The sequence below is a fragment of the Marmota flaviventris genome, chromosome 1 (genome assembly GCF_047511675.1).
Source record: "Marmota flaviventris isolate mMarFla1 chromosome 1, mMarFla1.hap1, whole genome shotgun sequence".
NCBI lineage: Eukaryota > Metazoa > Chordata > Mammalia > Rodentia > Sciuridae > Marmota > Marmota flaviventris.
The window spans coordinates 86,855,460-86,878,271 of record NC_092498.1 but is presented as its reverse complement, the minus strand read 5'-3'; the positions used below and the strand labels follow the sequence as shown (position 1 = coordinate 86,878,271).

At 40.8% G+C, this 22,812-nt stretch overlaps 1 protein-coding gene across 2 annotated transcripts in view; it reads left to right on the top strand.

Annotated features, from left to right (window-relative positions):
- Positions 1 to 22,812, top strand: part of Jazf1 (JAZF zinc finger 1) — a 327,436-nt gene that overhangs the window by 170,182 nt on the left and 134,442 nt on the right. For both annotated transcript variants that reach the window (XM_027939606.2, XM_027939607.2), the window contains exon 2: positions 12,326 to 12,398. In XM_027939606.2, coding sequence (XP_027795407.1) covers positions 12,326 to 12,398 — 73 coding nt within the window. The remainder of the gene's footprint in view (positions 1 to 12,325; positions 12,399 to 22,812) is intronic.

Below are 22,812 nucleotides of genomic sequence, written 5' to 3'. Positions count from 1 at the left end.
TAGAATCTTGGAGATGGATCCTGGGCATCAATCTTTTTGTCACCTAGGTGTTACTAATATGCAGTTCTAATTAAGAACCACTGGCCTATAGGCACTTGGTGGCACTGAAGCGGCTGAACCCAAACGGAGCTACCTTTCTGATGGAATCAGTAGGCATCAGATCAGGTCTTGGGCCCCTAGCACAGGAGTTTCTTCTCAGCTTGGAGACCTGTTTCAACTAGCTCACAGTTAGACCCCTGCCTGTCATTCTCTTGAAAAGTCTGTCTGGGTTCTTGAGTCACAAAACATACAATGAGCAGTTCCTATATGTTAGCAGAAAAGCAGATATTTTTACATCGGATCACTGTGATTACAGATCAGTATAAGTCACATCCTGTAGAGTATGATCTATTTGAGAGTTGGGACCATTTTTCATTTTTGTTTTGTCTTTTGGAGGGGGAGCTTCAATGCTTAGAACCAACACTTGACATACATATTTGATCTTCTGTAAATATCAGCGATTGTGGGCTATTTCCATCTTGATCATTTTCTAGGGCTGGGGAATGTAACTCAGTGGTAAAGTTCTTGCCTAGCATGTTCAAGGCCCTGGGTTCAATTCCCAGGACCACAAAAACAAAAGAATAATGCATCCATCTTGATTATTGTGTGAATTCCTAATTGGGATTTACTATATCAACTTTTTCTCCTCTAGAATTCAAGCTTGTCCTAAATTTATCTTGTGGCCAAGGAAAAGGGAAGGAAATTTCTTTTGATTCACATAGGAAAGATGTCACAGTGTATGTAGGTTTCAGGTAAATGTGATTCAGTGTCAGAGCTGCCCTTTAAAGAAAAAGAATTTTTTTTGGTGGGGGGAGGCAGGTGGGGGTGGAATGGGTTACAAGAAAAGAAGAGGAACAAATGGGAACAGATCTGCATTAATAAATATTCAGATTGAGCCTACTCTGATGTCAGTGTGTGTAGGTGGTGTTAGTACATGTAGTATCGGGTGATGGAAGTTGTGCATACTCTCATTTTTCACTTTAATTGCCTGCCTGAAAAGATCCTGACAGCTTCAAAGGTTACTGCTGGTTGCATTGTTCATAACTCAGAAGTAATCTGCATGTGCAATTTGCTTCATTATTGCCCACTAATAACTAATTCTGGAGAAAGTCTTAAAGCGACCAAAGGAGGCATAATTTGACATGATGGTTTTCTCCTCCTTTCTCCCATTCTTTAACCATCCCAGTGTACAGTTAGTCACAGATGCTAAGGTGATGTATGTGTGGTTTAATTCTGATTCTCTTTCCATGAGCTTTGTATGATAAACTCTTTGCTTTGTTGTTCTGGATTAAAAAAAAAAAAAACCTGAAATATTTTGTGTTTCTTATGAGAGTTTTGGGTCCAGCAAAATAAACTAGCATTGTAGATTTGATTTGGCTTAATATAACTGAGAAGTTATTTGGTTTCAAATAACAATGGCTTATATAGAAGATAATTTATTTCTCTTACTTTCAAAAAGACTACAGATAATGAGTCCAGTAGTGGTATGGAGCTTTACATGATCAGTGCAGTTCAGAATCTGATTGTATTACTCTGTCATATGCGAGTTCTAGTTCCAATTATCTCCTAGCCAAAGTACATGAAGGAGCTCCAGTCATTCTTTCTGTCACCTTTAAGGAAAATTACCCTACAGAAAGGGCTTTAAGGAGGCTTCCTTGAAGCTTGAAGGAGGCTTGAAGCCCTGTATCCTACTGGCCAGGACTTGGTCACATGGGTACACTTGGCTCAAGGAATGCTGGGAAATGTAGTCTTGATGTCAGACAGCCAGGTATCTCAGTACTGTACAGAAAGAAGAAAATGACAGTTGGGCAACTTCCAGCAGTCCCTGCCATATTTACATGAGTTTTTAGATGCATCATTATGTCACTGATTATAAAATGGAGATAATTCACAATAGTACAGATATTCATTTCAAAACTAAAGAACAGAGCAGTATCTACTAAGTGTAGTCCTCATTTCCATCCTCGGGTAAAAATACTGTCCTCCTCAACATTTTACAGATGTTGAGAACTTGAGGCTTAAAGAAGTTACACAGTTAGTGTTGAACCAGACAGTTGGACTTGTGTGGCATGGCATTGTTACCTAAGCAATACCAACAAATATAGCAAGGTGGTTTTCAGTGAGAGGATGATTACCATAGTAAACCTTGGGGATTCGGGTACCAGATCACCAAACACTGAACTTTGAACTCATTTCAACTCCTTCCTTTTTTCCCCCCAAGCTTGTGTGCCTGCTCTTTGTGTAATGTCCCATTCACTTGGTTTCGAATGTAGTACAATGTCGGGCTCTTCTTGATCCTGCTTGGTCTACAAGGTTCTTAGCCAATAGTTGACTGAGTTACATGATAACCAAGTTTTTAATCAGGGTAGTTGACTTTTACTGTGTGTCACTATTTTGTTTTGAGGGGCATGCTCTGGTTCCACTGCCTATTGGAATGTGTGGTATTACGATGGGAGCCTTTGGCACTTCAGTTCCTATCTGCATCATGAGTCCTTTATCTCTCCTTTCTCTTGGGCTCCGACTTCTTGGCTCTGCAGAATGTCTTGCCACACATCAGAAGCAGACCCCACTTTCTTGTCTACCAAACCCTTTTCACTTTAAAGTTCTGTTCCTCTGATAATGAGACACTCGGGTCTATAACATAAGAAAATCTCCTATTTCCATTTCTGCTTTCACCAAGTCCTGTATTTCTGTATCCCAGTTTCTCTCGAATCCTTTGTTTCCCTACCAGTTATTTTCCAACAAAAAGATCATCTCAGTTTATACCTTCCCTGACTCTTCATTGCTTAATAGGATTAAGACTGAACTCAGCATTCCAATGCATCTGTGATGTGACCCCTGCGTTTCAAGCCTCTTGAGGAGAAACCACACTGGATTTCTTGCCAGTCTCCACTCTTTCCTGCTTCTGCTCACCTGATCAAACCTTTTTTTATTCACACTCACCATTTTCTCACTTTTTCTGACTGCAGATTAGTTCAAGACTCTTGTAAAATTTTCTTTAAAGAAGTTTCCCTGATTCCCAGAGAACATGTTTTATTTCTGGCACTGTTGGTATATTTCTGTATTGCTACACATCATAGCCTATTTTGGATTATTGTTAACTGGGATTTGTATTCATCCATCTTGCTCCGTTGTGATCCTACTGACAAAATTTTCCCTAAGCAATGAGCACATGGCAGGAACTCAGTCCGTCCTTTTGGAAATAAGTCCAGTTGCTTTGGTTGCCTTCTGACCAAGCTTCTTGTTATAGACAATAGAACAGAAATAATCATGTAGAAGCAATAATTCATTCCTCATAATAGTCATATAGCTCTCACAGCAGGGTTCTTCACCTTGGCACGACTGACATTATAGACCAGATGATTTTTTGGTGAGACAGGGTTATCCTGTGTGTGCACTGTAAGATGTTCAGCAGCATCCCCGCCCTCTATCCACTTGATGCCACTGGCATCTAGGGAGCTCAGTGTCTGCAGACATTGCCAAATGTCCCCTGGAGCAGGGAGGGAATTGCTCACAGTTCACAACCCTGAAGTATCTGTTTTAGAACTAGGAATTTTGGCTCTTCATTTCTCCCACCTTTTTTCATGGTACCCAAGACTTCACCCCATGCTTTCAAACTTAATGTCACACTTGAATTTCCCACCCTCGCCTATGAATGACTCTCTATGCTGTCTCCCTTAAAACTTGCCTTGGTCCCCACTCATCAGTAAAATATTCCCAGATCAGCACCATCTGTGCTCTTTCCCATGATTCTAAATTTTGAATCATCTTGAACATCTGTGCATTTTTTTCCTCCTCAGTATGTATACTGAAAGTCATTTTGCACATGGGTCTCTGCTCCTCTCCTGAGTCATTGCTCTCTGAGCTCAATGCTTATCCTGTGTCCCTCTCTGTTACTGCATGTCCAGGGCATTCATCTGGTTATTCATCATACATCATAGTGGGCACTAATTATTGACAGCCAGAACTTAAGATATATTGCTTCTAAGACCAATCTCCTTAAAGCCTTATCAATTTGTTGAGGTAATAAGATAGATTTGAAAATATATATGGTAGAAGTAAAATATGGGCCAGGGCCTTAGAAGAAGGATAGGATTTCTTTGAACAAACAATGTCAGGCAGAAGGAGAGAGAGGCCCCCTTTCGATAAACAGATACTCCCAGCTTTAAGAGGGGAATTCCAGAGCCCTGTTTTCCTGCCTTTTCTGTCACTTAGCCACACTCACCAGTAGCTGTCTTCTCTTATACATACCTTTTCATGAACCTGGGATGCTAATTTATTGGCTTTTATATTACATGCTACTTGGATTCATCATTGGGTTCGTTTCTGGGGAAAACAGGCAAGCATACATGTATGCATGCACACACACCTGCACATACCTGTAGGATTAGAGGGGACCAAGCTTTGGCCTTACTCTAGTTTGAAAGAATTTTATTGTTTAATCCCAGCACCCAGGTTTCTAGAGCTGCTAGATACACATGGGCAGGCTGTATTTTTCACAAAGATATATAGCAGCCATGATGGTGTTTGGCAGGCTGTTATGATTTGGATGTGAGATGTCCACCAAAAGCTCACGTGTAAGACAATGCAAGAAGGTTCAGAGGAGAAATGGTTGAGTTTTGAGAGTCTTAACCCAATCAGTGAATTAATCCCCTGATAGGGATTAACAGTGGTAACTGAAGGCAGGTCCGGTGTGGCCGGAGGAGGTGGGCATAGGGGGTGTGCCTTTGGGGTATATATATTAGATCTGGTGAGTGTAGTCTCTCTTCTTTCTGATCATTGTGTGAGCTGCCTCCCTCTGCCATAGTGTTCCACCATGATGTTCAGCCTCATCTCAAGCCTGAGGAACGGAGCTGGCTGTCTATGACTAAGACCCCTGAAACCATGAGCCCTTCCTCCTCTACAATGGTTCTCGTTGGCTCTTTTAGTCACATCAGCGAACAAACTGACTAAAACACGGGCGCTGTCATCATAGGTAGCAAGATAAGAGCTTAGGTGGATCAATAATGCCCTTTCACCACTGAACAGTGTGGACTAGTGTCATTTTCATAGATATAGGGTACCCAGCTCATACCTTGGGGAAAATTCAAGCAGTCGCGAAAGTGTAGGAGCTTGGTGAGTTGAGAAAGAGTTAGCATCCTTGTCTACATAGTTCATTTCTGATAACTTTAACCCTCTGGCCATGCCAGAAATAGGGAAGGCTGTAGGGTGCTCTGTTTGTAAGTCAGCCTCCTGGAGCATTGTCCAAACAGTTCTTGGTTGATTCATGTTTATTCATTCACTTGTGGCTGGAAAATTCAGGCTACAGATGTGAACACGAATGCTTTTTTTAATAGATGGTGTTATATTGTGTTGCATGGCGTCCCCGACTTTTTAGATATTTAACTCATAAAGTTTACGGCAACACTAAACTGCATCTGGATTTCACATTGAATTTGGGAAGGCAAGAATCTTACTGTAATTTGCACTGACTTCTCTGTAATGGAAATTATGGCTTGGGAGAAGTTTCAAATGACGTGTCTATAAACTAAGGAAAAGTTGATCTGTTCAAAGGCTGGTCTCACGCAATTGTAGGATTTTTTTTTTTTTTAAAGCCATTGCCAACAAGAAATATTTGTTTCAGCAGCTGAAATAAACTAGCCATGAATAAAAAGTTGGTCTATGTAAATAGTTGGTTCAACAAATTCAGTCTTAAAAGTAGAGTGAAAGTGGGTAGGGATATAGCTCAGTTGGTAGAGTGCTTGCCTCGACATGCACAAGGCCCCAGGTTCAATCCCCAGCACCACAAAAGAATAAAAAAAAAGTGAAAGTTGCAACAGAACTTTCTGCTGGGCTTTTAATAAAGCCACAAAGATTACCTGTATGGAACCCAGTGCTGCAACTGGATGGTAGCGATGAGTTGACTTCACAGGATGTTGAATTGCCTTTTTGTTGGTCAGAATGCTGGCCTAACAGGACTTAGGATGCAGAGCTTCTTGTCCCAGGGCTGTCCATTCTGGATTGGTAAGGAGGCTTGTCACCTAACTTCCAGGGCCTCCGTTTACTTGCCCTTTTTTTTCTTTTCTTTTTTTTTTTTTTTTTAATATATAAGGGATTGAACCCAAGGGCACACGACCACATCCACCCTTTTTTAGATTTTAGAGACGAGGTCTAGCTGAGTTGCTTAGGGCCTCACTAAGTTGCTGAGGCTGGCTTTGAACTTGTGATCCTCCTGCTTTCAGCTGCCTGAGCCGCTGGGATTACAGGCATGCGCCACCACGCCCCGTTTACTTGCTCTTTTCCTTGTGTCCACTGACCACCTCCTCCTCTCCCTCTCTTCTTCCCTGCCCTCCCCATTTGTTGGTCTTGGTGTCTCTTATTCACAGTCAAGACTTTTCCTCCAAAGTCTAGTGATCATCCCTTGTCTGTTTTTGGCTCATATATTAGATCCAGGCAATAAAAGCTGAGAGGAGCCTCTGGAAGGAAGCATGATGGAGTTTGTTGATTGTGGACTTAATTGTCTGAAGATAATTTAATTAAGGAATCACCAGATGTCAGCATCTGGCCATCTTTTTTCTGCTCCCATTTAAACTTAATCAGAGGAGAGTCCCGCTGATGGGCTGCCAGGGTTCTTAGGAGCGGTGGAGCCCGCACATTACCACTGTAATCCTGTGTTCAGCCCTGTACTCTCCCCTCTCGCCTCCTGTACTGTATTTGGTGTCCTGCTTCGGTGTCCCTCCGTCATCTACCTTTTAAGCATTGCCTCCTTGTCTCTTTCAGTCCTGACCCTTCTCTTTGTCTTTTGCCCAAGCCGGCACCTCCAAGTCCAGAGCCACTTGGGGCCTCTGCCGAGGGATCAGCTCCTGGCTCTGGGTCTCCCCCACTGCAGCCACTTGACATTAGAACTTCATCTGCACGCTAGCTCTCTTCCTGTTTGGGTTTTTCATGTTCTAAAACACAGGCTGAAATAACTTTGCTTTGTCTCCTTTCTGTTCTATCTTTGGTGAGTTTATTCTTTGTTTCCACATCTGTGAAGGCTTGAATGGTGAAGGAAACAAATGCCTTTGAGGAAACTGCTTTACTTAACCCAAAGTTTTCAATTTTCTCATAAGATGAATTGACCAGTGTATCTGCTCCATCTCCCACATGCCAGACACTGACTGAGGGCTGAAGAGAAACCAGTTCCTCACATCTGAAAAGCGTGACAGGGAAAAAGGGACATTCCCAGGTAATGTCCCTTCAGTGGCACAAGTTCAGTGGTGGTGCTTGGAAGTGCTGCCTGATAAAGAGGAAGGTGTGACAGACTCTACCCAGGATGCTGTAGAAGGCTACAACAAACTCTTAAGCCCTGCGACTTTTCAATTTCAACAGCTGGAGGAAGCCTGCAGACTGTGCCCTTCACTTATTATTGGAATAACTGAGTGATTCTAAAGAAATGGGTGTATCCAGCCCAGATCTCCAAAATCACTCATCTGGCTGGGTGGATGGTTGCCTCTCTAGGGCCTTCCCACCCACCCATATCCTCTCGGCCCCCTACAGTTGCCATACATTCTTAGTAAAGAACTGGTGTCTGGAAGATATGGAATGGGAAGGCCTCTCAAGGGGCATGATGTCGCATTTTCCCCTCACTGCTGCTTTTCAGCCTGAGATAACTTGTTGCTGGTAGAAGCCTTGTCAGCTTTGCAGAGAGGCTTTGCAGCCTCTTAAATTGACTTTCTTAAATTGTAAGTAGTTTCAGGTATATAAAATACAAAATCCCAGCAAGTTACACCAGCTAGAGCATAGCCAAAGCCCATGGGCTCATTAATTAGCTTCAGCTGACCCAGCACAAAACTCCAATAGAGTTTACAGGCGAGGTTGAAGATAAAACTGCAAAAAAGGTGTTAGAAATATTGCAAACCCAGACCTTTGCTTGCCTTTGGCCTCCATGTTGAAGATGGCAAAGCTGATGAATGTGGGTCTCATGGTTTTGAGCAAGGGAGTTGGTGGTGTTGGCCTTTCCTGAGTCATATTGCTCTTCTAGTTCCTATAGAAAAGGGCTCCATTCCTGGTTTCTGACAACTTACCAGTCCCCACCACCCCTAACCTTGAGAATCAATGGGAGGTAGAGCCCTGACAACTTGAGCCCTTGTAATTCATTTGAGCCTATCAAATCATGAGTCTCTAAGATCCCATGACCTATGGAAATCTTCTACTTTGTGTGCTGGCTCTAGTGTTAAATAGCTAAGTTCTTACCATGGAGCTGTACATTTGGAATATTACTCTGAGATTATAATATAAAAATCACATGTTGCCACCCACTTTAGAGATGCTCTTTTAGGAACTTTGAAGTAAGTTGATGGTTTTTATCACTTGAGTACTTCCAAAGACTTTTTAATATTTGAACTGTTTTAACCTTCAATCAACTTAAGGTCTGAATACACAAGAGAGAGAGTGTGCGGGCGGGGGGGGGGGGTGGCTGAAACGGAAATGGAGTCATAGTTCATCAGTACTGGGCTTGGCATTACCCTGCCCTGTTGGGAAAGTTTATCTTCCCGTCACTTGTTATTGATGTAGAAGTGGTAGTGTTATGTGTGGCTGTAGATGGCCACATTATAGAAATGGCCAAATTGCCAACTTAAGCATTGTCATGTGGCTATGAAAAATTCAAGCATCTCTATCCACAGACCACTTATGTGGTTTTTGTATCTGGACAGTTGTAGCTGCTGTTCCAATTCTGGTTAGGACAGAAAAATATCTGGGAGGTGGTGTGCTATGAGCATTTGTTTCTTATTAGATTCTGAATTATAGGGACTTATCTGCAAAAATTTTCAAATGACATGGCACACAGTATAAGAAAAAATTTTAATGATCATTAATATCCAGTAGATAGTTTCCAGTTTAACCTGATTGTGTTCCTTCTATCCTCATAATCCTCATGAGGAGGACATCATTGTGCAATACCTGAGGAAACCATCCTACCGCAAAATTCCTAGTCTCTTCCCTCTGCAGTCTTTTCCAGTACAAAGTGTATAGCTAGCATCAGACAGTTACGTTTGTCAGGGAAGGAGAAATAATGAAGGCAGCTATTATACTTTTACTGAATGCAAAGCATTCGGTAGTGTAATTAAACTCATAAAAATGGTGAGTCATGATCACCACGAAACAGCCAGCCAGGAAGTGAATGACGAAGCCCGTGTTTATTTGGGACCAGCAGCTGATGTGGGTCCTCCAGTAGCAGTTCACAGGCCTCTCCTGAGTTTTGGATACCAAGTGCCTCATCTCATTTTAAGAACTCAAAGTTTTAATGAATATTCTAAAGGCTGTCCAAGGAAATGTTTAATATGAGTGAGTTTAGGCCTGGGAGACATCCATCTATAATTTTTGGTAACAAACAAGACAGCAGAATTTCCATTATTAGGAAAAAAGAGTCCTGCCCAAGGTACTTCCAGGTGGTCTTTTTTGGTCATGGTGAAGGTAGCATTTCAAAGCGTCCAGAAGTCTGTCTCCCATTTATAATTTGATATGTGGGCATAAGCCTATCATAGGTTATAGAATGTGGTGAAGCAAAGTTAGAAAACATTCTAAATCTTGTTTTGAAAATACAATGCTAAACATTTTTGATTCTTTATGAAACGAGATGATGATGCAATTTGTGTGACTGTCATGTGCCAAAATCATTTATTTGAATGGTTTACTTGAACATCAGAGACGCGCAGAATTTTATATATGGTTCTGTCTATCTCTTTCCCAGTGAGGTACTAGAGCCTTTTCTGCATCAGTCAGTTTTTGCTTGAGGTAATCACATATGAGGTAATCTTTTGCCTCTGATAGAGGCAAAGATTTATTTTGGCTCATTGTTTCAAAGGTTTCAGTTCAGGCTCATTTGGTTCTGATGCTACATCATGGCAGAGAACACATGGCAGAGAAAGTGGCTCATTTGATGGTGGCCAGGAAACAGGAGGGGCTGAGCTCCCAATAACCCCTTCAAGAGCATTCCCCAGTGACCTGGCCTCTTCCAACTAGGCCCTACCTCCTAAAGGTCCCCCCACCTCCTAGTAGCACCACAGGCTATTGACCATGTCTTTAACACAAGGACTTTTGGGGAATATTCCAGATCCAAACTATAACAAGCTTGAAGTAGAAAAGAAAAACATAAATGTATGCGTGCATATATCTGTACACACACGTGCATGTGTGCACACTAGTAAGAGAAATCAAAATCAAGGTAACTTAGAAAGGTAATATTTAAAATATTTTAATAATTACATAATTTGAGAACAAAGGAAAGCATTAGAAGATGGTTTGTGGGAAAACTGTTAGGTTGAAAATCAGTTACAGGAACAGACAAAAATAAAAGGTATTATTAAAATGTTTATTGGCTTCTTAACACTTTACTCCTTCATATACATTTTTAGACTGACTTGTGCTCTTTTCCCCTGGAAATACTAAACCTTATATAATTGTGTCTCATGCATCTCTTTTGAAGGAATGGATTTTAGTGAATTGAGTTTGGATCCCTGTCTCGAAAGCAAAGCTCCTGAATCCTTTATAACTAACCTTGAAATAGAACCATTTTGTGAGCACTTGAGAAATTTCCCACAAGGACATTTGCAATCATTGCCTTGTTCTCTCTCTCTCCTCTCTCTTCATTTTCATGTTTTTCGTGTCCAATCTCTCATTTCTTACCTCGTTAAGCACCTTGAGGACCTCACAGGATTGGAATGTCAGTCACCATTTGCACTCATGGCCTGCCCAGCATGCCAATGTGCCATTTCTCTGGACAAAGCAACTTTACCTGTTGAGCATGGTTCTAATGTCTCCTCTCTGAGTCTGTTCCTCTCAGAAAGGTGGATACAGCCAAGTTAGAAGAGTGGAAGGGTTGTGTTTGCAAACTGTTATCCCTTGAAGAGTGGCTCCTTATACTCAGAGCTGCTTGCCCTATGTCTAACCTGATTGAGGAGCAGCCTCAATTGCACAAGTCATCATGATAGGGGGAGGAAATGCTGAGTTACTGATCTGTTCTCATTTGCACTGCCAAAAACTCAAGACCCGACTTGATGGAGCCATTCAGAGAATCTTTGTCTCTTGTTTCAGTATTTGGCTTTTAAAGACTTGTGATGGCAGAGACCCAAAGGAAGCAGGATTTCTGAATAGTGTGTCTCTGAAATTCTTGGCACAGGAGAACAATAAAGTGAACATGGGATTCTTAACTTTAACACTGAGAATAAAACTGTCTCTGCTGTCCAGTTTCTGCTGGGAGTCCGAAGCACTGTCAATGGCTTTCTCTGTCTTTTGCCGCCCATGTTCTCTGCCGCTGGGTCTGCTGCCTTCCCCCGTCACCTGTTAATGCACATGGGGGTTACTGCATGTATCTCACATCTACCACGTGCAGTAAACACTTCCTGTGCAAAGGTGCTTGAAACAACATCTGTCATGACATCAAAGGAAGTGTGACTGCCAAGTGCAGCTGGAGGACTTCTAATAACGTGGTGCTTTAGAGGAGGCTATAATGAAATCTGTGAACCGTCTGAGACTTTTTCTAAGCAAACAGTGTGTGGTCACCTTCCTCCCTTTGCTTCTTTTGTTATTATATAAACATTGTTTTGCATATATTTAGGCAATCATTTCTCCGTGTGAGAAGCTTGAGAACAGGTTCCTGGTTGTGAGAAGTACATTTTTTGGCACCGTGCTAAGAGAAGCGCCACTATGGAATGTCGCCATGAATTCTGCCTTTTTCAGTAGAAAACCCCTCTGGTGAATGTGCTGTTTGTTAACTCTGAACCCAGTATGAGAGTTTCTGATTAAGAGTCTAGAAAAGTTATAATAAACTCATTATACATTTAAAAAGGAGAAGAGCTGCCCTCCAGAATATGAATCCAAACTCAAAAAAAGCATTCAGTGAACAAGAACAATGCTCAGTAGATTTTCAAATTGATGGAGCTTTCCAATGGAAACTAATTTGTTCCAGCATTGAAGTGGGCATAATTAACAGAGACTTTCTTTCTTAGGCCGATTAACCACCGAAAACCATGCCAACATTGTAACTGTAAGCAGTGAAAACCAATATTTATGAGGGGGATTGTGCAAGGGTTTGGGTGACAGATGGGCATTTTATCACTGTTGATGTTTGGAATTCCCTTGAAAAGTAATGCAATATCTTGTTATTTATGAATGAATGAACAAATGATTGTGCTTTGCTGACTGGGTTTTCTTTAAAAAGACATATTCTAAATTAATCTTTCTCTGGTTAGCCTCTATTTATGTGTGGGAGCCTCGTATATTCTGATGCAAAACCTGAAAAATTGTAATTGTGTTTTTATTGCAGATACAGATCCACGTGTTTTAGAAAAACAAGAATTACAGCAGCCAACCTATGTTGCCCTCAGTTACATTAATAGGTAAGCCATTTTCAGAATTTATAGCAACCTCATCTGCCACTTATTTATCTTTTAAATGCATATTTTTAGCAGTACAGGGCAACAATAATGCTTTCAATCTTAAAAATGTTTGCATGAGATTATTTTAAATCAACTTCTATTTGGAATTTTCTGTTCATTGGTGGGAGATGTAGAATTATAGTCCTGTGCATGTGGCTAAAAACGTGACTGATTTATAAGCTCATTCTGGAAGTATTTTGTATGCAGAGTTAGAATATGCTCTTTTGACTTCATAAGGCAATGTGGGAAATTAATGGATTTATGTTGGAGTGACCCTTTTAAATCCTGGGGTGAAGAGGTACTTTATGGATTCAAAACATGGTTAGAATATCAGAATATATCAGGATATAACAAATTGAAATAATTTAATTTCAGAAATTTAGTAGCAGCTCATCTTTTAGTAAAAACATTCTTAGCAACTAACCCCATCTGTGTAGAATAACATGAGTTTTTACTTAAACTGAACGTGTGAGCCCAACTTTAGGGAACCGTTTCGAACTTGATATATCAGGTCTAAAAGAAGACAGTGTTTCAGCCAACTCAAATAATTAAGGAGACAGTAATTTTTTGGAGAGAACTTGAAATCACCTTAGGTTAAGAAAACATACACTCCCAAAGCGAAAAAGACAAAGTAAAAGCAAAACTAGTTTTTAATGAGAACAAGAAACTCTCTGCTCATAATTCAGCCCATGAATTTCTATTGATTGTCCCTTTTATATAAGGTGAGGAGTGTTTCCAGTCTTTTGGAACCAGAGTTGTGGTTTAGAGCCTAGAGTGGAAAGTTGGGAATGAATTATCTGTACTGTTTGATTCGAGTGCCTTTTTAGGAAACTTGTTCAATTCTTGCCCAGACAGAGCTGTGACTTGGTCACCTGTGCTGTTTGAAGTTCTTCTGTGAAGCATGTTTTCAAAAGGATGCATAATATAAACATCTATTTGCATATCTGATTTCCTCATCAGTATTCCCAAGAAATAACATAAGAGATCTATAGTTTATTATCACCATGGTTTTAAAAATCGTATCAGATACAAATAAAGATGTGTATGGTTATCTGGGTTTCATCATGGAGCCTGGCTTTATCGTGGAGCCTGTGTTTTCAGCAATCAGCAAGGGTTTTGAGAAGTCTTTAGTTATATCTTAGGCTTATATAATTTTTATTAGCCTACTAATATTGTGGGATAGATGAATAGGCATGTAGATTAATTATGATATTGAATAGGACTTTTAATAGTGTGGCTATTGTGATTTGGGTAAATTGTCACTGTCATATGTACAAAATTGTGCAATATTAAACCATACTGCTTATCATTTCCAGTGGGTTTATTCAGGCCATGTCCAATCCAGAACATCACATTAGTCTGGACATTTTAATCCCTCAAGTCTCTTTTAATCTGACCCAGTCCTGGGATTGAAAATGATTTATCAAAGAGATGGTCCAGTTGGATACTGAAAAATATTCTTTTTTCTCTAGAATGTTCCCACCCTTTGCTTTGTTCTTCCCCCCTCAAGGTACCATTTGGTGGTTTCCTCTTTGTCCTATGTTTATTTTAAATTGCAAGTTAGACTTGATCTTGAACTGGATATTTTATTATATTTAGAGACCTGAGACAAATGATAGAGCAAGTCTGAGCTGGTGGAGAAGTAGGCATATGTAGTGGGCCAGTAATTCACTAATGCCTTCTTGGTGAGGAGGTCATGTGAGAGTTTGCCCAGATTACCAGCTGCTCACGCAGGATGCCTCTGTGGGGAGCGGGCACATTCCCAACATGGTACTCTCCACACAGTAGACACTCTAGTATTTTGTCAATGGTAGATAAAAGCTGAGTAGAGAAAAGAGCCAAGCAACTGATGGCTGCAAGCCTGGCCATGGTGGAAAGATGTTCTGGGGTCTTCTGAACCTTTGATAAAAGAAGGGAAACACAGCAGTGTCAAAATCCAGATGAGCCAGTACAGATTTTAAAAAATAATATTATAAGTTAGGTAGAATGAACAACAACACCAACGAAGTTTGACAGCAATATCCTGAATGTAGCAGAAAATAATACTATGTTTTTAAAAAATTAAGTTGAATGAATAAGAGGTTCATTTTTTTTCCTGAACCTCAGGGAAATAAATTCTAATTTTGCTGAGCAGTGAAGACGGAGAAATGATTAATATTGCTCTGTTCATATGTCTGTTAACCCCAATGGACATCTAGGCATCCCAAAATTGAGATGGAACTTTCTTTGGCAATGACATTGACTAATCATCAGAGAGATATGGTCTTTAACAAGGAGCTCACGTTTGGGGGTTATTTAAAAGAAGATGAAAGCAGTTGTAGAAATCATTGCCTTTATTTAGCTATTTTAAATTGTTATACACTGTTTAACCTAATGTTAAAAATCATATTTACAAGTAGAAAGGGAAAGTCTTTGATTCCCTTAAAAGCAGGTCTGTTCGGTGAATGACTTTATGGAAATCGGCTGGCTATTGGCTGGATTTTGGATTTTTACATTCAATCTGCTGCAGTACTATATCAGATAACCTCTGGAAAATCTCATTGTACACTTGTGAGAAAAATGGGGGGGGGGGTGCAAATGACAATACCCAAGGGTCAGTGGGGTCAAACTTGCACAGGTAGGCTCCAGGATCTAATTGCCATATAGCTAGACTTGTTGAGATATTGGAGTATTCATTAGGAAAGTAGGAGGAGAATTTGGAAGACTAACATTGGAAAAGTAAGTTAGGACAGATATAAAAATAATACAGAATAATTACCATGCCCTCAATAACTGGAGGTTAGCAGCTTAATAGGATCAAACAATAGAAACAGCAGAAGCTAAAAGACCGTGAGAAGAGCAGGAATTCCTGTTAGATCACTACCACGGAATTGGGTTGAGCATATGCAGTGAATCCTAGCATATGCCTCAGGTCCCATGGGGAAGGGAACTTTCACATCTGCAGCCAATAGGAAAGAAAGGGCGGAGCACAGGGAGCACACAGGAGGCCATCCTTCACTTGACTCACCTGCAAGGCAGGGGACAGGTGACTGCAGGGAGAAGTCAGGTGAGTCTCCTCAAAAAGCTTGCTAAGAAGCAAAGGCTGCCTTGAGTGGTTCCTTCAAGCTGTTATTAAAGTAGTTCAGGTAGCCATACTGAGGTGACAAGGTAGCTTATTAATAACTTGTGATTCCCAGAAATAGATAACTAAGAAGGGATAACATACATGACCAAGGCTCTAAATTATACTGTTATTTCAAAATGTTTTTATTAAATAACATGATTGGAGTTTGCAAATAACTCCAATTCATTTAAACTTTAATGTTTAAAATATATATAGCATTTTATATAAGATGTAAAGAATTATCATGCCCAGTAAATTGCTCCCTTCTTACATTCAACCCTTACCATTTACTGCTTAATAAAATTTTCTTATAACTATGCTATAGCTCTACTCTAATTCTCTTTGTCAGATCCCTGCACTGTTTGGTGCAGTAATTATAGATTTCACCTCTAAAAATGTTTTTACTTGGCTTAATGTTTGCTCTTAAAGTTAGACATCAAATTCTAAAGTGTGTTTTATAAAAAAGTATTTCCAAGAAATAATCAATAGCCCTCCCCTACACACACACACACACACACACACACACCTACACACACACACACACCCTACCTCTTACTTGCAGTAGGATACTGAGATCATTAAGGTTGGGAAATCATGAATTAAATGTCTCCTCCCCTCTGCTTGATATGCCTTTTATATCTCTAAAGGGGGCAATATAATTCTAACATGTACCTGATCCCAGGGTGCTTTTTGTTGAAGCACTAATGGGACTAGTGTTCTGGACACATAATTTAGGGTTGCTGAAGTAATATCACTTCCACCACCCTCCCCAGTTTCCTCAAGGAACCCTGAAGTCTTTTATGCAGATGGCTTTGTATTTTTTTCTGATTCAAATTGCAGAATTCTTTTTCTCAGTCACCTGGGAAGGAGGACAAAACTGTACCCAAAGGCACTGGCTTGATCACCTTCTCTTGCACCTCTTTTAATGATGATCCATCTACTTCTCATACACTGATCAGACATCGAATTGCCCTCTATTAAAAACGAAGATTTTTCCCTCAAAAACCATCTCTGCTTTTTCCACACCTCCATGTTATTTTCCTTTTATTTCAGAAGTAGAACAATGCAGTGGTTTAGGGTAAGCAGTGGAATTAGACTGTTTAGGTTAAAGTCCCATCTGCTCTCCAAGCTGTGTGACAGAGTTGGCAAGTCTTGGCCTCCGTTTCCTCATCTCTAATAATACCTCCCTTATTGTGGATATTTAATCAGTTGGTGCATATAAAGCACTTGTTCTGCACCTGTGACATAGTCAGTGCTATGTTAAAAAAAAATCTTTTTATTCTCTATATTCTCCTGGTAAGTCCCCTTTCACTACCAAGTTGCTGATTGGAGGAACACCTGCAGGGGAAGTATTGCTTTGGAATATGACCAGAACAATTTCCACCAGGAAAGAAGCTCCTTGAGAACAGAGACATCTCCCATCTCCCCTAACTGTGTGTCAGACCCCAGAACAGTGTCTGGCTCATTGTAGAGCCTCATTAAATATTTACCAAAGAACTGAAAAAAACTTGTTTGATTCTAAGAATTATAGGGATACTTTCGTGAGACATCTAGGAGCCTCTACCCAGCTGTGTTAAAAGACCTGTTTCCTTATAATATAACTTTATTATGAATGAAAATCAATACTATACACTTTTATTCCACATTTACCTGGCCTGCAGCATAAAAATGTACGCAGTGATGGCTATTACTAGTTGTCCTACCACAAATAACTAAGCAACTGTAGGAGGTAGTGGTTTTCAGGCTCCAGGTAATAGGTAGTAGAGGATTACAGTTCCCCAAGAAAAAGGAAGTTTAGGAGGCGAGAGCCACCAGTCACCCAGCTCTCGCCACCTGAAGATGGTGTCCTCACTGCGGCCCAGTGAACAGAGCCCAAGCAGACCATGACAGTGTCTTTCTGCTGACGAGGTCGAGGAGGCAGAACCCGGGTTGGGGCAGCTAAGGCTACTGTAATTGTGTGTGTGTGTGTTTCTGTATGTACATGTATTGGGGCAGGAAAGGAAGACTGGAGGTAAGGGAGCTGTTCAGATTTCCAGAAGTCCATGATTGAGTGTCAAAGAAAAGCTGCAACAAGGTTGGGAATGGAATAAAGGGACCCTGTGGCTGGAAGTTTCCCACATGGAGACTTTGTTAGTACCCTAGTCTTCTGATTGATAAATCAGAAAGACAACAGATTAGAAATAAGGACTTTGATCTAGAATATGGCTTGTTCTAGAGGTACCCCAACAACATCTAAAACCAAACCTCCATCATTCCTCAGAGGAGAGAGAATTTGGGGGTGAGTCCTGACAAGTTAGTCTGAAACATTCGGGGTTTCCGGATGTTTGGTCTCATAAAGTATAAATCTTGGCCAACATAAGCTCAGTATAATCAGCCTGTAATTGAACTGCCTATTGGAACAAAACTCCATCTGCTTCAGAATGAATTAGGTACCACACTAATATACAACAAAACCGCAAGACCTGACGGAAACAGGAGAATCTTCTCTTAGACAAGATAAAGCAGTCAATAGAGACCTTCCCTGACATGGCCTAGATGTTGGATTTGGGGAAACAAAGACTTGAAAGCAGCCATTAGAAATGTGTTCAAGGATTTAAAGTAAAATCTGAATAAGAGGTTGTTTTGAATGAAAATAAAATCAGTCTGGATGCTTTTTTTTTTCCTCCTACCAGAATGTGAACTATTTAATGAAAGCTTTCTTCCTCTTTCCCACTTTTCTTCCACTCCAAAACCTCGCCTAATCCTCCCAAACTCACTCTTGCTGTTTCAGTTGGACTCATTTTTGCCAGATTATAGTCAGTCATAGCCTCATAAAAAATGCTGTAATTAGCAGAGCTTGCACTGGCCTTCTATTTTATACAAACAAGCCTGAAGCGTTTGATTTTGTTTTAAAATCTAAAAGCAGTGGGCTTTTTTTTTTTTCTTTTTTCACGAAACCACCTGTTTATGGTCTTCTGAGAGCAGTCATTTATTACAGTACCAAACACACTTTCCTATTGTCCTCCTTTGTCTACTGAATCTGCGCACCCCAGACTGAAGTTTGTGGCCTAATGCACACCATAAACATGTTGCATGCTGTTAGGTCTCAAACACCAGACACTGTGCTACCATTTTCTTCGTCTAAGTTTTTATGGACATCAGTTGAAACAAAGCTGAGATGGCTGCCTGCCAGGTTTTCCTCGTAATATCTCTAACCTGATTTGGCCTGCTCATTGTGTTCTGCAAAGACCATATACTCTTGAGGGGAACTGGGAAGCTAGAAAGAGCTCTTGTGTGACATTTTGGCTTGCTCCAACATAATTAGGTTGTATTGCTGGCACAGAACACGTGGTAGGAGAGGTGAGTCTTGGAAGTTGAGTGATATGATTTTCACTTGTTAGACACTGGGCCTCTTAGTCTCTGGTTTGTTCCTGGGGCAATCTATGTGTCAAGCAAGTTACTTATACAACTTAAATCGCTTTTTTTTTTTTTTTTGGAACCAGGGATTGAACCTTCGCCCCGCCCCCCCCACTTTTTTTTTTTTTTAATTTTGAGACAGAGTCTTGGTAAGTTGCTTAGGGACATAATGCCACTTATGGTTCACACATCGATATTTGTGGCTGATCTTATGTCTCTTTGAGACAATTTCAAAGCTATGATACATTTTTCCAAAATCTTTAAATTTATTGCAGGCAAGTAACAATCCCATGATGCTAAAATAATCTAGAACAGACTTTGGTTTTCTTTTTTGCCCCCCCTGTATAGAAACCCATTTTTTGGAGTTTACCATAACACATAGCAGTTCCTGCTTAGGAGACCGATTTCCCCACTGACAGTCTCCAGTGCTACACACACACACACGCACGCACGTGCACGCTCGCACATACATGGCGGTAGAGTGTATTTTGATGTACATGCATGGAATATAACCCATTCCAATTAGGATCCCATTCTTGTGGGATCCCATTCTAATTGGATACATAATGTGGAATTTCACTGATCATGTATTCATATATGAACATAGGAAAGTTATATCTGATTCATTTTACTGTCTTTCCTAGTCCCATCTCCCCTTCCTTCCCTTCATTCCCCTTTGTCTAGTCCAACAAATTTCTATTCTTCCCCTTACTACCCTCCCTTGTTGTGGGTTAGCATCCACATTTCAGAGAACATTTGGCCTTTGGTTTTTTGGGACTGGCTTATTTCACTCAGCATGATATTCTCCAGCTCCATCCATTCACTAGCAAATGCCATAATTTCATTCTTTATGGCTGAATAGTATTTCTTTATAAATATATATACCTCAGTTTATTTATCCATCCATCTGTTGAAGGGCACCTAAGTTGATTCCCTTCTCATTTCTGCTCATAGGTGATGGTGGTGCCCTCCTTGGCCTATTGTGGTTGGCCACTTTGTTTCTGAAAACTCTCCCCTCTTAGGCCCATTATCTCCTCTATCCTGATTCTTATTCTTCCTCTTTGCCCCACACTGGCTTCTCCCTAAATCTTGCCTCTAGTGTGTTGCTTTTGTCTGTATTTGTTCCATGACCTTAGCTATCACCTGGAGAGGATCCCTGACTTCCTAATCCCAGGTTTCCTCCAACCCGCTTTCCTAGCTGTACCACTCTGTGTACAGGAATGTTCCATACAGTCTCCATTTATCCAGGGCCTATCTGTTGTTTCACATCTGCTCCATAATGGCTCCTCTTTCTTGGATTCATAATGTTTACTGGTACCCACCTATTTCCAGGTAGAGTGGAGCTCATTGTCTATTGCTTTCCCTCACTCCCATTTCTAGTAATTAGGCAGCAGCTCCTAACATCTGCACCCTCATCATCCCTTGAATGCTTCCCTGTCTGCTCTCTGCCCTTGAGGCTCCAACTTCCTGTTCTGAATTGTCCCAAGGGTTCACTAATCTCCCTTTCTGCCTGCACTGTCTCCACTGCAACCCTGACTAACTACCAGTTGCCATCGAAAGATCTGTCAAAAGAATCATTGTCGGCTCCGTGTTCAAAACCTTCTGTGTGTTGCCCTCTGCTGTGGTGTCCTTCCTCATCCTGCCACTCTCTACTGGCCGTGGTCATCCTATACATCAAAGTCAACATAAACACTGCCTATTTTATGCAGGTTCCCTAACCTAGGAATGAGTCATTGAAACCTTTAGGTTCTTTTTTTTTTTTTAGTTGTCAATGGATCTTTTAATTTATTTATATGCAATGCTGAGAATCGAACCCTGTGTTTCACACCCGCTAGGCAAGCACTCTATGAGCTTCGTCCCCAGCCCCTAAATCTTCAGGTTCTTTTCCCAAAACTATAGCATTAATACAACTTGCTATATGACTATTGAATGATATAGATTTTTAAATTACATACAATATATTTAAGATCAGCAGCTTCTCTCTCCAACCCCCTACCAAGCTTTCTACACCAAGTTAATAAATGTCATGTCATGGTGGGCATACATCCACATTCTTCCCCAGGTGAAGACATGTATATAGGGATTTTATTTGTTGTGACCTTAGCTTTTATAAATATGGGAGCCTGAAATAAATGTGTATGATATGTATTATACACACGTATTTCTTTTGCTTTTCATTTAACATCTTTACAGGTCAATAGAGATATAATGCATTCTAAGGTATGGATGTCTAATGATTTATTCTGCCATCTGCTCTTGACAAGTGAATATTCAGACAGACCCCAGGTTGGTGTGTGTGGGTTTGTGTTCTTCACCACTAAGAACAATGCTCAGTGTAGATGTTTATTCTCCAGGCCAATATTCTTTCCCTGTATATCGACAGTATAAAATCCAAGTTGGGTTGCCTCCCTCTCCTGCCATTGGCTTCCTATGGAATAAAAGTGAAATTCCTTACAGTAGCCAGCGTGCTCTTACTAGCAGCCCCAGCCAGAGCCACAGCTCCTGCCACTTGTGCACAGCAAGCTCATGTCTGTCCCAAAGCTGTGCTTCTTGCGGGGGCACTCTCCAAAGCTGCACAGAATTTGCTCCCTCCCCTTCTCTGTGTCTGGTCAGATGTCCCCTACATGGTAGACTTTCCCTAGTTTCAATAGCATCCTATTTCCCGCCTCTGGGCCTGCACTCTGCTTTATTATTCATAGCACTTATCATTACCTAAAATCACAGGCTTATTTAATTGGTATGTCGTTGAGTGTCTGTTAGCCCCATTAGATCATGAGCTCCATGGCGCAGAGACTTTGACCATCTTGGTCATCACTATTATCCTCGGTTCCTATAAGTGTTACATAGTAGGTGCTCAGTAAATATATTTTTAATAAATGCATAAGTGGCAGTCAGTTTTGTGTGTTATTGTTGCCCTCCCATTATGTGTCTTACTCATCTCTTTCTGGCCTCTTCACACCTGACAGTGATGGCACATACTTTGCACATGGTATAAAATTACAAAGTAGCAAATTATAACATAAGAGATGACCTTGGAGATCTCCCCCTCCGCCCTCACCATACACATTTACAAAATGACTCAAGGCGCTACACCTCTCTTATTTCACTTGGAAATTCAGATTGCTGGCAGTAATCTACTTGATTTATCGTTTTCCCCTTATGTGTGGCACCTCGGAGTTAATTAAGAAGACCATGAATCTTCCCTCTGTGCCTATAGTGCATTCCCATTTGCTGAGTACTCTCATATTGCTGAGACTGTTGATTTGGGACTCAAGTTGAAACATTACTTAATTTTCTCACATTGAGGTTCATTATGCTGAACCTAAAGACACGTCCAGCCTGTAAAGGTCCTCTCATTGGCAATCTTAAAATACTTCCGTGTTCCCAGTTTCTAAATAACTTGTTCTCATTTCCTCCACCATGGCCAAGACCTTGGTCATAGGCTCAGAGCTAAGCCAGCTGCATGTCCCCTGCAAGACCTCCAGGTCCTCGGCTAAGGTGCAGGCTCCACATCTCTGGCCTATGCATAGGTGGATTCCAGCAGTAGCAATCTGGACTTAGGACATCCACAGACATGTTGTCCCAAACAACAGGCAAGGCCACCTAGCAATTGGCAGTCAAGTCATAAGAAAGCAGTAACCTAAACTCCTTGAAAGATAAATTAAGTTTTATTGAAATTGTCATGTTAAAGGAGGAGGAAATGCATTCAGAAAAATTTCTTGTTCTATCATTTCAACAGATTATCCTCTCTTAATTTAGCACCTTCTATGTGCAGGGGCCTAGGCAGTGCTTTGTCATTAGTCCTCACAGTGACCCTGCATCCAGAGTGCTCATCTCTTTTATACCTAAGAAAATAGATTCTCAGGAGGTTGTGGG